The sequence below is a fragment of the Haliaeetus leucocephalus genome, unplaced genomic scaffold (assembly GCF_000737465.1).
Source record: "Haliaeetus leucocephalus isolate CR32 unplaced genomic scaffold, Haliaeetus_leucocephalus-4.0 Scaffold773, whole genome shotgun sequence".
NCBI classification, from domain to species: Eukaryota; Metazoa; Chordata; class Aves; order Accipitriformes; family Accipitridae; genus Haliaeetus; species Haliaeetus leucocephalus.
The window spans coordinates 3,171,512-3,188,150 of NW_010973209.1; the positions used below are offsets into that span (position 1 = coordinate 3,171,512).

Sequence of the window (16,639 nt, forward strand, 5' to 3'; positions counted from 1 at the left end):
CCCCGGCGGGGTCCGCGGCCGCCGCCACCGCCCCCCCCCCTCCCCTCCCGGTGCCATGAGCTTCTTCGGGTTCGGGCAGAGCGCGGAGCTGGAGCTGGTGCTGAGCGACGCCGAGAGCCGGCGGCGGGTGGAGCACAAGACGGAGGAAGGCAAGAAGGAGAAATACTTCCTCTTCTACGACGGGGAGACGGTCTCCGGGCGGGTGGTCCTCACCCTCAAGAACCCCAACAAGCGGCTGGAGCACCAGGGCATCAAAGTGGAGTTCATCGGGCAGATCGGTGAGCGGGAGGGGGCCCGCGGCGGGGCGACTCGTCCCCTGTGGTGGGGTCGCGGGGGGAAGGTTGGCCCGCCGGCCCCCGACATCCCCTGCCCGGCAGCCTGCCCTTCGGGGTCAGCGTCACGTCGCGCGGAGGCCGGCGCGTTCCTCTGGCCTTCGTGGCGCTGCCGGTTTGCGGGCACGCTAGAGCGAGTGCCGGGAACGTCGCCGCGCCCTACGGTACTGAAATCCTCGCTGGTGTGAAGCGGGTTACGCTCGTTCCCGAGCAGCGCTTTGGCTGGGAGGAGAATTCCCGCAGCTGCCGGGTGTTATTCCACCCTTCCTTCGAGCTGGGCGACCCAGTCTGGTCTCTGGGCTCGAGCCCCGGCAGAAGGAAGGGAGCTCCGGTCCTTTTCCAGGTCATTGTTCTCTCGGCCTATTTTCTCGCTTCTGCTTGGCCACCGATTTCAGCTCTAAAATGCACGCACTCGGAGGTAGGGTAAAATTCGGTTTCCGTCCTGTGGGTGCGGGTCTGAGCCCGGACACCCTAGCAGTGCCAGCTCTCGGGCACTATGCTGCAGGCTGTCTTTATTTGCAGCTCTGCGAGCTGTTTGCATTTCTTGCGTGCCTATTGATTCAGTTAGGGAAGCAGTGGCTCTGCTGAGGACGGTGAACCGGGTGGGTTTTGCCCATATGTCTCGAATCACCAGCTGCACCTTCCCAGCCCCTACCCCATCACGCGTTTTTACCCGGTAGAGCAGCTTTCGTGAGGCCGATGGGCTCAGCTCAGCCGATTCCATCTTTTATTCTCTTATTCTTCGAGTGAGTGACCACGCGTCCCGGGACGGTTAGTTGGGTGACTTCAGGTGGTTCACAACTTGTGGTTATCTGTGCGTGCAACTGATTTAGATTTAATATTTCCTGCTTTCTTAGAAGAAAGGTAGCTGCCACGCCCACCCTTCGATCGGAGTGGAGATGGCTGTGTTTCATGGATGCACCCAAATGCCACAAGCCAAAATAAGTTCAAGATGTTCCCAGTGACGCGACCGTGCTTGGCGTGCGCGATGCCTCGCGTCTGTGGCCCTCCGTACTCGGGTTTAACCCTCGGAATCACTGCGCGAGCCGTGGGCCTGCAAACTTTGCATTGCAAATCATGCGGTGTAGGAAAGTGAAGTAGAGGTTTTCCCACCCAGCCCCAATACCACCGTTTAATATTTCCGCTGGCCTTGCTTGTTTTATGACACCACTTTTTGGAAAGAAAGGGGAGGGCAGGCAGAGGGAGCCTGTAAATGACGGAGTCTAAGTAAGCCTGTTCGCCAGGAGCTAGCTTATGACCTCCTGCTATTTGATCATGATCGTCAGTAGAAATTAAGCATGAACTTTGCTCCCGGCTCCACTCTGTCTCCTCTGTGTTGCCTCGCCGGCTTCTCATTCCCCATTTTGGAAGACTTTTGAGCCATACATATTTGGAATAACTGCTTTGAATTCACATTATTGCCCAAGCAGGGTGTGTTAGGAGCTGCTGTGGCTGCACGTTACTCCTTTCTTTTCGCCCATCAGGCCGCTTTAATAAAGCACTGGAGTTTGTACCGCTGACGGCACTTCCTTAATGCTTTCCGTCTCAAAACAGTTTGCCTTATATTCTGACTTCTCGCTGCCATGAGGTCAGTATCTACATGAGACAATTTAACAGGTGGGGAGACTGAGATGTAAAAGGAGTGATGTGTCACAGGGAAGATGGCCGTTCCAGACCGAGTACCAGAGTCCAGACTCTGAACACTGTCCTGCACGATCTCTGGTGAGCATGGAACCCATTTAAGATTTTGGTTTGCTTGCGGTTACTGTATCCTGAGCATGCCACCAAAATGTTGGCAGGTTATTTTTTTTTCATCTGGAAGCCTTATAGCTCTGAAAACCTGAAATTACAGCTTATACCTGTTTGACATGGTAATGTCTTCTGAAGTGTGGGAAACATCAATCCTAAGGCTGCAGAACGCCAATCTGTGCCATTCTGAGGTAGCAGAGAACTTACTTAGTACACTGACATTTGCCTCCCCTTGCTTTAAATTCGATCGTTACCTTCTGCATCGTGTGGGCAGATGATATATTCCTCTTTTTATGTGGCGTGTGGCTTCTCCCTGTCACATCAACAAGCACTTTCCTCTCAATGGACATGTATTCAATGCAGAGACAGTTGGTTTATTTATGTCACCTGCCTGCCCAGCCTAAAGGGCTTGATGGCACTCGCTGTTCTGCCTAAGTGAGGGGTGTTCTAGTGCCAATATTTCCATTACAGAGACAAGGTGAGCAAAGAGGTGTAAGGAAAAGACATTACTTAAAAGCTGAAATCTCATCGTGCATCTCAAGGAGCGGAGAACTGAGTCTCACTGCAGTTGCTGAACGCTACTGATACCTCTCAGAAGCCTCCTCTGCACAGTTTAGTGCTGACAGTGAACTTGTCTGTATATGTTTGTCTGATGACTTAGGTTTTTCTTTCCTCATCTTGCTGTATCAGATTGGCTAAGGCTTTACCTTTTAGAAGGACTGTGTGGGTGTCTTGTAGTCACAGAGCTCACACGCAGGGTTGGGAAGGGCAGATTTCACTGATGGTTACGTGTAATGCAGAGCTGTTAATGCAAATTGCAGAGTTTTAAGTTTCTGTTGCTTTGACTTAAGGGAGAAAACTTTGTGGACCTGTAGAGAGGATTGCTTTCATTAAACGAGGAAACCTGTAGTTGTTTCTTGCTGATGCAAGAAGGTTGTGGGGAAAACTGAAGCAATGTGGCCACGTTGGTTACTTGAGCTGGTTTGAACAGTGCTTCCAAAGGTGAATGCTCTTCCCTCACCAGTGTTCACATGGCCGTAAATGTCTTATCCAGGGGCTGGTGGAATAGCTGACTCAACTAGCTCCCCACACACTTGGTAGTCATGCACTGAACACTGGCTTTATGTAGAATTGGTGAGGATCTCCACTGTTACTTATTTCCTGGTGCGAATCAAGACCACCCAAAGTCTTTGTTAAAGGATAAGCAGGAACAGTTGGAAGCCTCCTAGCCCTTCGTTTTTGCTCTGTCACTGTTTGCTGTTCCAAAGAAGCTGTGGTGTTTTTTTCCTCTCTTTACCGTGGCAATGCCTTTGGCGTGGAATATTGTGTAGAAAATTATTGGAAGGGATTGTGTGAGCTGCTGGGTCCTCTTCTCAAACAGCCTGAACGTAATTAATATTGATGATAGGTGACCCATGTCACTCTAAGGCAAGCCGAGTTCCTGATTTGTTGTAGTAGGTGAAGCTGTGCAGACCTCTTCCTTCCTGTTTCAGGACTGAGAGTTCTGGCCTGCACCTAGCTCTTATGGAGACCGGTCCACAAGTGCAGTATGTTGCAGCCACAGGCTCCCCTGGTAGCTTATCTGAACAGTGGTGAAAGAAGTAGTGATCTGGACAAGAGAGTTGCTCATAGCTGTGAAATCTCCTGCCTTTCCTCACTGCGTCACATGGGATTAAGCATCACTGCTTAACCTGGACTTATGTCTTCCTAGAACTCTACTATGACCGAGGAAACCACCATGAGTTCGTATCTCTAGTGAAAGACCTGGCCCGTCCTGGTGAATTCACTCAATCGCAGACATTTGACTTCGAATTCACACATGTGGAAAAACCTTATGAGTCCTACACGGGGCAGAACGTGAAGTTACGGTGAGTCTCCTCCACTTGCTGACCCCAGTTCTTGGTTCTGTGCAGTGTGCAAGTGCTGATATCTACCATGATGATACTGGAGTGCAGCATCCCTTCCCAGACATCCTTGCAAGCTTAGAATGTAACTCCAAATGAATCTCAGTGGGCTGGGTTGTAAAAGGCTGTCTTTGAGGGCTCTACTTTTATAAGCATGCATCAGGCTTTATTGAACTTGTTTTGTCCCATTTCAGTGGTAAGAGAAATCAGTCCCTTCTGAATCAACCAAATACTTTCTAATTTGTTTGGTAATTCAAAAACTAAAAGAAAATGTTCGGTTTAGTCTCTAATGGGGACATTTTCGCTGTCTTGTAATCAGTCTTGTCAACTTTAATTGTGCTCTATACGCAAACAGATGCCTAGCTTGTATCTTGTTCATATGTTGCAAACTGTATTTCACATCTAGGCACTCCAGTTGCCTTGAAGTCCAGTCATGGGCTTTGAAGGGGGGGTTGGAAAATTCTGAGATCTGCAGAAAGAGGTGTCTGTGGAGACTGGTGAGATCTAATCTCTTGCAAAAGGGCAGTGGTTTTAACATGTGCAAGCTGTTATTCAGATCCCCAAAATGGTGCTGAGGTAACTTAGGCTCACAAATGCATGAAAGCTGAGAGAAGTTTTAGAAGAGTCTGCTTTTCCATTTGAAAATTCCCTTCTGTCTTTTCCAACATGGTGTATTGGCTGCTCCAGAAGCCAGGGTACCAGTAAGACTGCTTGGATACCCCAGTGCAATCCATTCAGCCCCACGTCCCTCCCTGCTTCGTCTCTGTTGCTACCTGTACAACCCTAATAGGAGGGGGACTCTCCTTGCAGGTATTTCCTCCGAGCGACTGTCAGCCGCAGACTGAATGATGTGGTGAAGGAGATGGACATAGTTGTGCACACTCTGAGCACCTACCCAGAGCTCAACTCCTCTATTAAGATGGAGGTGGGGATTGAGGATTGCCTGCACATTGAGTTCGAGTATAACAAGTCCAAGTAAGTGTCTCAAGAGCAGCCAGTGGCTGTGGGGAACCATCTGCTACAGGGGATGGCTTAGTTTGGAAGCCTAAGGCATGTGTCTTGCATGTGATTCTCAAACGGGTTCTTTGTTCATGCGCTCCAGCGAGGCTGGCAGACAGTTCGGATCCTGGCTGAGGGAGGATCTGTGGGTTTCTCTCCTTGCCCCATAGATGTACTCTCTGGACCAAGGAGTGTGAAGCAATGGCTGTGGTTTACTGAGCTTGGAGCACAGCGTGAGGTTGTTGCAGTAACTTCACATTCCCTGTATCCTTGGCAAGACCAGTATTTCCAAGTGTCTTCAAAGAATAACGTCTGCCTTTTCCCAGACAATACAGCTGAAGTGGGACCTTAATTCAGGCACAGAAGCTGGAAACGGCTCTTTTAAAGTACTTTTAATGCATCTTTCCCAGCTGATGCTAGCAAATCTCCCTGCGGTGTAACATTTGGGTTAGTTTTAGTTGACCTAAAAAATTTGGTTTGGAGGCTTTGCTGTCGTGGGGGTTTCTTGCAGATATTCAGCCTGAAACTCTGTTTTTAATTTACCTGATCATGCTCCTGTCGATTTCCAAAAGACTGGAGGATGAAAGATGAAGTGCTGTTTACAACAGCCTAGTGGAGGTGGTTGTGGATATGCTATCTGAAATTTACAGCTGGGGTTGTGGATAAGAGCAAAGTGCCTGACAAGCAAGTTCCCGCTCTTCAGTCCGAGTTCTGGTCTGCTGCGCAGTGGTTGATTGTGGTGCTTTCTTCCTTCATGTGCTAGGTATCATTTAAAAGATGTGATTGTCGGGAAGATCTACTTCCTGCTGGTGCGAATCAAGATCAAACACATGGAGATAGATATCATCAAGAGAGAAACAACAGGGACCGGACCCAACGTATATCATGAGAACGACACAATAGCTAAATATGAGATCATGGATGGGGCACCTGTGAGAGGTGAGAAGGCAGATGAACCCTTCAGAATTCCTCTTCTGAAGTCTTTTGGGGTGGGAATGCGAGTCCTGCAGTATCTTCAGCTGAATCTGTGCGCTCAGTAGTAGTATGCATCCTATTTCACTGGTGGACTCAACAGCAGTTTATATAGGTGATTAAATATGATCCCCTTCCTTCTCTGGTATGATGAGGGGGCTTGAGGCATAATGAGTTGCAATGACTTAATTCTTTCGATGAAGCAGTGGCAGAACCAGGAATAGATGTAAATTCACTGTTGGCATGGGCCACCAGCTGGCATTGCTGCAACTTGGAGCAGAAAGATGGTGTTCTAGCTCTGTGCCAATCTCCTGTGCCACTTGTTTTCCAGCTCCATTGCCCAGCAGAGTCACCTGCCAGAGAAAATGTCACCTTACTCATTTTTTCCTGCAGTGCTGTTTTGATGCAGGTCACAAACGAGTCCTGTGCTGTTAAAGCGGAGATGGAATAGCTGTCAGCAAGGGCAGGATCTGGCTATGGACCATGCATGCTGATTCTTGAAGGGAGTTTGAGGTCTTTTAACTCCTCTTACTCCACTTGTGGAAACGGTCACAAAGTTTCTGGCCTAGTAAGATTTTGTTTTGCTTGTGCTCTCCTTGTTTATATCTGTGCATTCTGTCTGTGCTGATGGTTCTGTGCACTTTGTAGGGGAGTCCATTCCCATCAGACTCTTTCTGGCTGGCTACGAGCTGACTCCGACAATGAGGGACATCAATAAGAAGTTCTCAGTACGTTATTACCTCAATCTGGTGCTGATCGATGAGGAAGAGAGACGCTACTTTAAACAGCAGGTGAGAAACAGAGCTGTTCATTCTTCCTGGACCTGTAGACTGTCGCTTGGGATGCTATGTTATAAGGACCTTGTGGGAATTTGAGATTCCCATGTGGGAGAATCATGTACATGACTGAATACTTGTAAGGACTAGACAAATTAAGAGTGTGCAAAGACGGTCTAGAAGGAATGGTCTACACAGGTCGGATGTGCGTGGTGGTGGGGATGCATGTAGGGGGTCCCTGCCTGGGACTTCTTTTCGGCTCTGTCGCCCTGTGTGGAGCTTCTGTGCTTCGCCTCATCGATTCCAATGTGGTAGCCAACGGCAATAGGACAGAGCTGTAGATGTCCAGTGGGTTGCCCCTGCGTGCTCTGATCCTGGGGAGGAGCGCTCTACCCACGTTTCCAGGGAGGCTGCATTGCGAGGCCTCTGCTTGCCACTGCAAGTGGCCTCATGCGCGCACCTGTGGGTGGAACATGCCAGCACGGGCCAAGTTCTCCCTGGGTGCAAGCTGCTCACCTGGCGGCTTCTTTCAGCCCTTTGGGTCTGGGTGGGGCCAGGAGAAGGTCTTCACAAGCCCTGACAAGCCCTGCTGGCTGTGTTACTACAGGAGGTGGTGCTTTGGCGGAAAGGAGACATAGTGAGGAAGAGCATGTCCCACCAAGCAGCCATCGCCTCTCAGCGGTTTGAGGGGACATCCTCACACACCGAGGCCAAGACCCCCAGCCAGCCTGCAGAGAACAACGGCCGGCAGTGAGAGGCCATGCAGAGGAAGGCTGCTGTGGAGCCAGTGGGGACAGCAGCAAGGAGGAAGAAAAAAACACTTCAGAGACTTCATGGAAAATAAATATCTGTTTTTGACTTAATTCCTTTCTTCAAAGGACTTGTAGGGTGGGAAGGGGATGGGAGGGCAAGGCAAGCTGGAGCACTGGTGGTGCGGAGTTGAAGGTACCTCAGTGCTTCCCAATCAACTACATTCCTCTGGGGTCGGCTGCTTTGAGGCATGTGTCCGGAGGCTGCGGAGCTGCCTGATCTCCTCTTTGCCCCGAGAGCCTTTTAGTGTGGCAGCGGGCAGGGAGAGAGCAAGTGAAGGCCAAATCTGCTGCTTCTTCCCAGTGGTGTGGAGGTTGCTTTGGGGCTGCGTAGGATGGATATTTTTCTTGCCTTTCTGAAATCTTCATGAGGGAAAATGACACAGTGATTAGCTGGAAGGTAGAGGAGGGAGTTGGAGACTGAGGTGCGGCCTACTTGAAATGGCTTAGCGTTATCCCCTCGCTGCCTCCCCTTCCTCTTCATGCTGGTGTTGGATTCCTTGTCACAAACAGTTACACAATGTAGTTGACTCAGCCCTGGGACCGCCGCACGGCCGCGCAGAGCATGGGCAGCAGGCGTGCTGTTGTGTCCTTGCTGCGGAGCTCCTGACTGCGCGCTGCGTCAGTAGGAGGGAGTGAGGCATGCTATTGCAGTAGGAGGTGGCACAGGTTGGGCAGAGCGGTGAAGGTCTCGGTGCTGCTGGGTGGGCAAGAAGCGGGGACGGGAAGGCTCCTGGCCAAGAGCAGTGCCTTCCTAGTCTTGTCCCGGCAGCTGCCCGAGTGCCCCTGAGATTCGGTCTCTGGTTGCCGCACTCATACAGGTCCCAGCTGCTGCTGCAGAGCAGGGGCAGACCAGCCTCGAGAGGTCTAGAGTATAGTTTTGGAACATGGGAAATAAATGGGGGCTGTCTTGGGAGCGGGCTTACGCTGCACACGCTGCCCTGCTCGTGTCTGTGTCCCTGTGACAGAGCAGGCTTTGTAGTAGGGACAGACGGCAGTATAGAAACACGTGTGTATTGTTTTGTTTGCTCCCTTGCGCCTGCAGGATGAGGATTAGTAAGGACAGAAGAGTGGATGCAATTGTTTTAAGAAGCTCATGGCCTGTGTGTGCTGCTAGATAAAGCCAAGCAGCAACTGGAAAGATGGTAGAGCTTTCTGATTCCAGAGACATATTCCCGAGGCCCCTGAGCTGAAGTCACCAGTGAGGTCTGAGGGTATGCCATGAACTGAGAACCTGAATGCGGGTTTTTTCTTTTCTAAGATAAGCTGCTTTTAGTCTTCAGCTAAGTAGAATCATGAGAACATTCCCAGAAGGGAGTCACTCCTCCATTAAAAATTAGATGTGGCTTTGTAGACTTGATTGACTGAGTCTGGAGAATATCCCTCCTGTTTAGATGCTCATCAAGGAAGCAGGTGGTTAGACCTCCCACCAGATGGAGAGACAAGCCTGCACTAAATGCTGGGATATGAGCTCTATCAAGTGGGATTTGTCTGGATTTCCCTGTGAGTTTGTGGCTCTTTAGGGTTTTGTCCAGCTTCCTTTTGACTCTGGAATGACTGTCCTCTGCCTCTGTCCTACAGCTGAATGTAGAACAGTTGTCTTGCAGCTGGGAAATGGAAGTATCTTCTGCTTTGTTTAGTAGAACAGTGCTGGTGGAGGGAGTGGGGCCTGGGTTGGAAGGGGAGCTTTTTATCTAGTAAGACAGCTACTGTATTTCAGTGATAAATGTGTGTTTCTGCTTGCCAAAGTAAGTTAACTTTTACTCACCACGTGTAAGGTTGTGGTTTTTAGTAGAGCTGGACAGTCTCGCTCTGTTGTAGAGGACACTAATGATCTCATCTCTGCTGAATGCTTGTGTCACACCATGTTTCTGCTCTGTTATAGTGAAGACGTGGCTTGCTTTTCTTTACATGAGAAGTCTGTGCCATGGGCTGGAGCCGTGTCTTCCTAAGACTGAAGCAAAAGCTTACTTTAGATAACTACCTTGTTATGCCAGGGCAAGAGGTGGTAACCTGCTGCAGGTCTCACACGGCAAAGCAATCTGGATGTTACTTTTGACACTCACTCTACTCCCTGCTCTGTGTAGGGGGAACCACCTGTGCTGTGGCAATACACAATCTTTGAGAGACAAGCAAAGCTCCCATTGGGAGCCCCTGGGGATAGCAGACTATCTTTCCATGGCTAAGCTGAGCACAGCAGCACCCTAACCACCCTCTAGCTTTCCCTCAACTCCCATCCTGCCTAGAATTTTTTTTCCTTGCCTATTCCTCTTGATTGTAGGCCATGCGGTATTAAAGAAACCCCGTGGATGAAGATGTCTCTGCATTCCAGGAGTGTTTTGTTTACTGGCCGAACAGCATCAGTCCTGGATGTAAGATAATTGTCTGACAAGACAATGCACTGTTAAGGAGATTTCTGTTAAACATCTGTTCATCGCTTCTGGGGGCTTTACTCAGAAAAGGTGCATGAGCCTATACGTTGGGTTGTGGGGGTTTTTTTTTTCCTACTCTGTGCCCCTCTCCCCTGCATCCCTACTTGTGGAACCAGAATTTAGAAATGATCCCCCTTTTTACTTAATCTAAATGGACCATTCAAGCTGTTACCCACTAGGCCCTCTTTGTCTGGGGTGGAGCTGATGGGCTGAGCATCTTTAGAGAGAAGTTGCAGCATAAGGTCACTCCAAGACAAGGTACTATAGAAGAGCATTTCATTAGCATGGTAAGGGGCAGACACTATTTGAGAAGTCATGTACCCCTGAGGTGGGTGGTTCTGTTAAGTACTTGGGTCATTCCCTCTCTCCCAGGCAGAGTCAGGCAGGGGGGAATGTACAAGTACTAAACCAAGCAGTGCAACCTGTAATTAAGCCTCTGCTGTGTTTACATGTTTCTTAATTCGTTGTCTTTTCAATGGCTGTATTTTAAAACTTGGGTTTTTTTGTCTCTCCAATTAAAAAGAGCCAGCCCTGGCTGTCAAATGCTGTGCATGAGTTTGTCTGATATGGTTTATATTGCCTGGCCTCGGTCTGGTTTTGTTTGGGGGGGGGGGTGTTTTGGTTTTTTTTCACAGTATTGAGACATCTTTCTTTAGTGCCATACTGTGCAGCCCTCCAAACATGCTCAAGGAATTTGTCCGTTGTTATCTTTGTAAATTCTTAGTCTTTCTTTAAGCTATGTCACTGCTTAGAAGCTGTGCTGGTGGAGGACCCATGTAGCCTAAAAATTAGCAAGCTAGCTTTATTTTCTTCTATTCCCCTGATGTCAGTACTAAAATAACATTGGAGGTTTTGTACCTGCAGGAAGCTAACTGTGATCTGCTTTGCAGCAATCAGGCTGGATATGTATATACATCTAAATTTTCTTGTTCTAGACAGCAGCTTAGTGATACCTTTCTGCAGAAGAATGTGCCTCTGCAGTACATGGAACTGCACTAGATCCTGTAGTAAACACCCTAAAGGAGGATGTAACTTTCATCCCTCGAGAGATAAATTGGAGATTTTTCCACTATTAAAAATGAGTAGCTGCAATTGATTCTAAAAGGCTTTATTTAAAAATAAGCAAAAATAACAGTGTGTCAGAATAAGGGACATGTAGCTGCAAATCATGTGCGGGCATGTTCTTGGTGCTGAGATTGAGCAAGTAAACTTGAGAATTACGCTGGTTTAGGAGGAGGCATCAGCGGGCCGGGTAGAAGCTGCGCTGCTGTCAGTTTCTCAGTGTGGCTTTTCCTCTTCCAAACTCAAGACAAAATCAAATTCCTCTGCGTTGAAAAGGTAAGGAAGAAAAAGCCATGAGTGGAACTTCCAAGTTGTCTGAGTGAGGGCTGCCTCTGAGGGAACGGCACCAAGAGTCTAGAGAAGGCGGCTCTTACCTTGTGTCAGTGGTTGGATGGAAAGACGTTGTCTTGTGAAGAGCATCATGTTCTTTAGGGGGCCTCCATCTGCTTTATGTGCCAGGTGGTGAGCCTTGATTTCAGAAAGGGGGATGAAACGTTTTGTCATCCGCACAAACTGGACATCCACCTGGGGAGCGATGGGCAGCAAAGAAGCATGGTTGGAGAAGGATATAGCCTCCAGATGTCACATAAGATCTTTGGGCGGATAAAGATTTTAAACTGAAGCAAATGACTGATGTGCACTACCTTATAATGGTATGGAGGCTTTTCCTCGCTCAAGACTAAAAGAACTTTCGGATAGATACTCCTGGCAGGTGACTTGTTTACATGAATCTTAGCACTGTGCACTAGCAACATACATTCATGTTGTCACAGACAATAGAAAAATTAAGATGTGGGATGTAGTCAGCCTGCAAACAGTCCCCTCCCTATAATTTAGCGTGCCTCAAAACTACAGCTTTGTTTGCTGTAGACTGAGAGCGGTTCTTAAAGATGCTTGTTCTCTTTCCTAACCCAGAATTCTGCCGTGCATGGAGGTCAGCTCTGCATCCAAGTAAGATCTGAAAATTTAGGGAGATGCATTTTGGCAGCCTTCTGGAAGAGAGAGGGGAAAAGGTAAAGAAAACAATCAGGACTGGATTTTCTCTTGAGAGAAAAAGGTAGCTAGGCCAGGACAGAAACTTAAGAAGATAGGCAGTATGATGCGAAGAGGCTTCTACCTTCACTTGGCTTGCACACAGAGCTTGAAACAGCTGTATTTAGTTTACTACATTACCATGGACCATTTGGGGTTCTCTTTTCTGCTGGAGGAATCATAATGAGGATCCTTCTGATCAAACTGTGTGTGATCAGGGTATGCCTCCTTTACGATCTGAAGCAGAAGGGGAGAAGAATGTGAGACAAGTTCCCATCAGTTCAAAACTATTGTCAGCAAAGGGTATGAAACGCCCTTGAGCAAGCTGTGACTAGACATAAGGAATAATCCTGGTGCAAAAATCAGCCTCGCTTTCCCTGAACTCCATTCTAATGGTGCGATATATTTCTTTCCTTTACATTTCTTGGGTTGAAGGACTGCAGAATAGTATGGCTGAAGCATCATCACCTCTTTGGAGAGCAATGTGGAAGGAGCACAGGCAACGGAGGAAAATTGGTTAGATGATGATAGTCTTTGTGACGAGTTTTCCTCTTAAAGAAAAAGATTTTCTGTGCCCTTGGTTTTATACTACTGCCTTGCAGGCTCAGATGACTAGAATTTAGTGAATCATATTTTAATCAGAGTGTGGAGCAACACTTCACTTAGCTGGAAAAGCTCTGAAATGTCAGCAAGAAAGCAGCAGTTTGGTTCCATTTCTCTGGGGAAAGATGCCTGAGTCAGCCCTGCTGTGATATGTAGCATTGAGCCAGATGCTCTAGGCTCATTTGCTGCTCTGATTGGACAACTTTTGCACTCCTTTGGTGCTGAGACAGAAGTAGGGCTAATGAGCTGTTTGATAAGCCATCCCTTATTACTTCCCTCCCCACCTCCCCTGAAACACAGAACGAGAAAGAGGGACTTACCTTGACAATGCCAACAATGCCAGGCTCTTTACAATTACTGTGGTAGAAGAAGGCCTGCTGCCCAAGTTTCATGGCTCTCAGGAAATTCCTTGCCTGTCAGGTGTGAATGAGAGACTTTGAGCTCTTCGTATCAAACTCTGAGGGTTTCACTATAAGCAGCTAGGAACAAGAACTAACAAGAAGACAGGTATGTGTGCTTCAGAGCTACTCAGGTAAGGTTTCCTACAGTTGTACACATTTTGTGCTGCAATGAAATGAAGTAAAAACGAGGCTAAAGAGCAAGGTCCTGTTGGTTAGAAAGTATGTGGGAACTGAACAGCTCGGCCACCCTCGTTCAGAGACAGCAGAAGGCTTAAGTTAGCTGTCAGCAAACAAGCAGCAGAGCAGATCATATATAGAGGGGGAAGCATATATAGTGGGGAGATCATATATAGTAGGGGAAACACACATGGATTTCCTTCACAGAGAGGCCTGGAACAGAAAGCTGTACACTGACAAGGCACAGTGTTTGGGCAAGTACAGACTAGCTAAAAGGTGTCAAGGGAAATAAAGGCTGGTCTTAGCTAAAGAAAAACTGGATGATTTGACAGAACATTACCCAGCCTGAATCTACCTTTGACCTAGAGGCAATTAAGCAGGAGTTTTGACTCTGGACAAAATGCACCTGTAAAAACAGACAGAGTGCCTCAAAAAGAAATCCTTCTGGCAAAGGGAACAAGTCATCTGTGGGGAAAGCCACCTTTTTTCTAGTGCTACTTCAGTGACTCCATCTTTGACATGTGTTCCTTACCTGGTAGTTTCTTACTCCATCCCAAAAGGTTGTCTGGTTGGGCTGAGCTTTCAAGTCATCAATGCTGAACTGCCAAATGGAATGAAAACACAGGTTAAGTTCAGGAGGTAGTCTGCTCTTTATCATCTCATTGTCTACACTGTGCCTAAACATTTGTTCCTAGTAGCTCCTTCAATTATAGTACAAACTTGACACAATTTTTTTTGGTTCCCACAGGGGCTAAAGAAACGCCTTCACAAAGGAGGAACACTGCAGCAGTGTAAAGGCAGAGTCTGAAATAGATGCTGCCCCTGCTATCAACAGCTAAGCATCCTGAGGACCTCATTTCCTCTTTTATTACAAGTATCAAACCCCAAGGTTGTCACCCTGGAAGAGAACAACATTATGTCTTTCTATTTCCAGGAAGTCAAATGTTTTTTGAGAAATAAAGACACAACAGTGTTAATATTGCAAACAAGCTGAATTGTCTGATCCTGTAACTCAGCATTCAGGCACTAATGCTCTAGATAGTAGTGAAACTACTTCTATACTTTGCTGAGTAAGGATGGCTGTATGGTGCTTACTTTCACATCCACTCCCTTCTCGAGCCTGCTCTCTGGTTCCGATTTCAGAAGCCAGTGACAATACTTTATCTTGCTCTCCTCCCCACCGGAGTCAGATTCTTTTGTCTTCTTCCAGTTCTTCCATCCAGACTTGGAACTCCCAGCTGGAGGTTTTGTGGACTTCTCTTCTTCCTCCTTATCTGAAGCGTCCTCCTCAGTTTTGGCAATTTTAGCATCAGGCTCTTTCTTATCTTAAAAGAAACAATAAAAAAAAACAAAACCCAAACCATTCAGATAAAACACATTTTGTTTCTGCTAAGGACTGGCGCTGAAACATTTTTAGTTGTCCAAGCTGGTTTCGCATACTGGTATTTGACTGCAGCAGAAGTTTGGTGCACCCCAGATCCTATGGGCAAGGTAGTAGCATTACGCACCAGTGTTTCTGAGTGTTTCTAGTTGGCACCTGAAATAAGGATATTTTGTTGTGTGTGTGGTGTGCACAAATGTAGTTTAATAGTCATATTTAATCATAAAAAAAGCCAGGATAGACCATGTTGTCCACATGAAGTGTAGTTGAATTTTTTTTTTAATTAATCCCTGAGAAATCAGCTGCAGGCAAGAAAGTTGATTTAGGTGAGTCTGGTGAATAACAGGAAAATTCAGCAGCAAAGCAAGCTATTTCAATTATTGCAGTAGCTGGAAACTTTGATTAAGCCTCCACTGTGCTACCTGTTCAGAGGGGGTCTGTATCCCTGCGCATCCAGGAGCCAGACAGTAAAAAATAGTTAATAAGAAGGTGGTTATTTGCTGGAGTCAGTTAAGCAGATGAGTGGCACGGATGAGGCTAACTGTGTAATTTTTTTCATCTCGCACCTTAAACACCACATAACCTTGCCTCAAGTGCAAGGTTTTTGCTTTTCGTTTTTTTGCACATAGTACCCCATCAGCTTCCTGCCACTACGCTGGGTATGCTTTGACTGCCCATCTCTAATGCGTAGAACCTGAAAGCTCTTCGTGAACGTGCGTGAGTTACACTTCTTAACCGCCGTGTGCTGAGAGTACATCATTGTCCCTATTGTATACCTAGCAGACTTGTCTCAGTCACACATGGATGCTCAGCCCATTTTTAGAGAGGAACTGCTGTCTGTAAGACGTGTGGCTTTGAAAGACGGGCGGTTAAGATGACTGTCTGTACTTTCACTATAGCTTGGAACCTCAAGTGAGAGATGCTAAATTAGTTCAGGTGTCAGCACAGACCTGCTACTGCTCCTTTGTCTCTCTTTCTGCTTGGCCAAGGCATCTCTTGTCTCGGAATTCTCTTCTCTTCCCTGAGAAGCACCTGTTGAATGAACGAAGAAGAAAGAATTACTGCTTATTCAGCCAAGCTGAAAAAAGCAGAGATGTCTGAAACAAAGAACTGTAAAAGCTGTAGAGTAAGTGGAGAGTAAATAAATTTCCTTCCTTGGGCTCAGCCATTTCCTCTATCAGTGCAAATGCTGGCACTGGTTGAGGGCCGCACCCTTGGCATGTTGGGAGGCAGGCAGGCCCTCCACAGCACTGCTCTGATGGACATTAGCAGAAGGGCTGCTTCTCTCCGCAGCGGCGCAGCTGTTGGAGAAAAGTCCCGAAGGTGCTTGGAGTAAGCCTGGCCCCTCTCTGCCGTGCGAGAGGAGCCGTGCTTTTGGATAAAGGGAGAACAGCTTGCCTCCAGAGCTCAGTCCAGCCTCGCACCAGGGGCGTCCGGCTCAGTTTGTTGCTCGCAGAGATGAGGCATGCAAAGTCCCTTCGGGAAAGGCAGCGAGCTGGCTGCTCCAACCCCTGCCCCCTTCTGCCAGCAAGCCCGTTAGAAGTTACTTGGCTCTGAGCTGGCCTCCTCCTGCCAGAGCGGCTGGCATCAACTTTTCCACCTTCAGTGCCAAGCTTTCTCCCCTCCCTCCCTCCCACTCACCCAGCCCAGGCTCCCCCTCACCGGCTTCTGGCCGCAGCAGCCCCCCTCGCCTCGGGCCGGGGAGAAGGATGCTCTCACCTCGGCGCAGGAGGAAGAGGAGGAGGAAACACGCCGCCCCCCCCGCCCGACTGGAGTCGGAAGTGGGTGACCGTTATGCAAAAATAAAAAAAAAAAGGCACGGCCTGTTAGGCTTGCCTCCCTCCCCGCAGCCACCGCGAGAGCGGGCAGGCGCCGAGGGCAGGACTACAGCTCCCAGCCTGCCCCGCCGACCGGCAGCCGGGCTCCCGCCGCCCCGCCGATCGGCCCCCGGCCGGCCAGCCCCCGCCATGGCTTGGCCAGGAGCCCTCCGAGTCCCGGCCCGCCTGCTGC

At 48.3% G+C, this 16,639-nt stretch overlaps 2 protein-coding genes across 2 annotated transcripts; one reads left to right on the forward strand and one right to left on the reverse strand.

Annotated features, from left to right (window-relative positions):
* The first annotated feature begins 7 nt into the window (after nt 1-7).
* VPS26B (vacuolar protein sorting 26 homolog B (S. pombe)) lies at nt 8-8,180 on the forward strand. Its single transcript, XM_010581414.1, has 6 exons — nt 8-278; nt 3,793-3,949; nt 4,796-4,960; nt 5,748-5,923; nt 6,605-6,747; nt 7,340-8,180. Exons 1-6 carry the CDS (start codon nt 56-58, stop codon nt 7,484-7,486), a joined length of 1,011 nt encoding a protein of 336 aa, XP_010579716.1. The 5' UTR covers nt 8-55; the 3' UTR covers nt 7,487-8,180.
* Nucleotides 8,181-11,065: 2,885 nt separating this feature from the next.
* THYN1 (thymocyte nuclear protein 1) lies at nt 11,066-16,343 on the reverse strand. Its single transcript, XM_010581415.1, has 8 exons — nt 16,292-16,343; nt 15,580-15,661; nt 14,344-14,573; nt 13,781-13,849; nt 12,991-13,083; nt 12,209-12,304; nt 11,410-11,560; nt 11,066-11,298 (listed from the first exon to the last, which is right to left on the reverse strand). Exons 2-8 carry the CDS (start codon nt 15,620-15,622, stop codon nt 11,252-11,254), a joined length of 729 nt encoding a protein of 242 aa, XP_010579717.1. The 5' UTR covers nt 15,623-15,661; nt 16,292-16,343; the 3' UTR covers nt 11,066-11,251.
* Between the last annotated feature and the right edge of the window lie 296 nt (nt 16,344-16,639).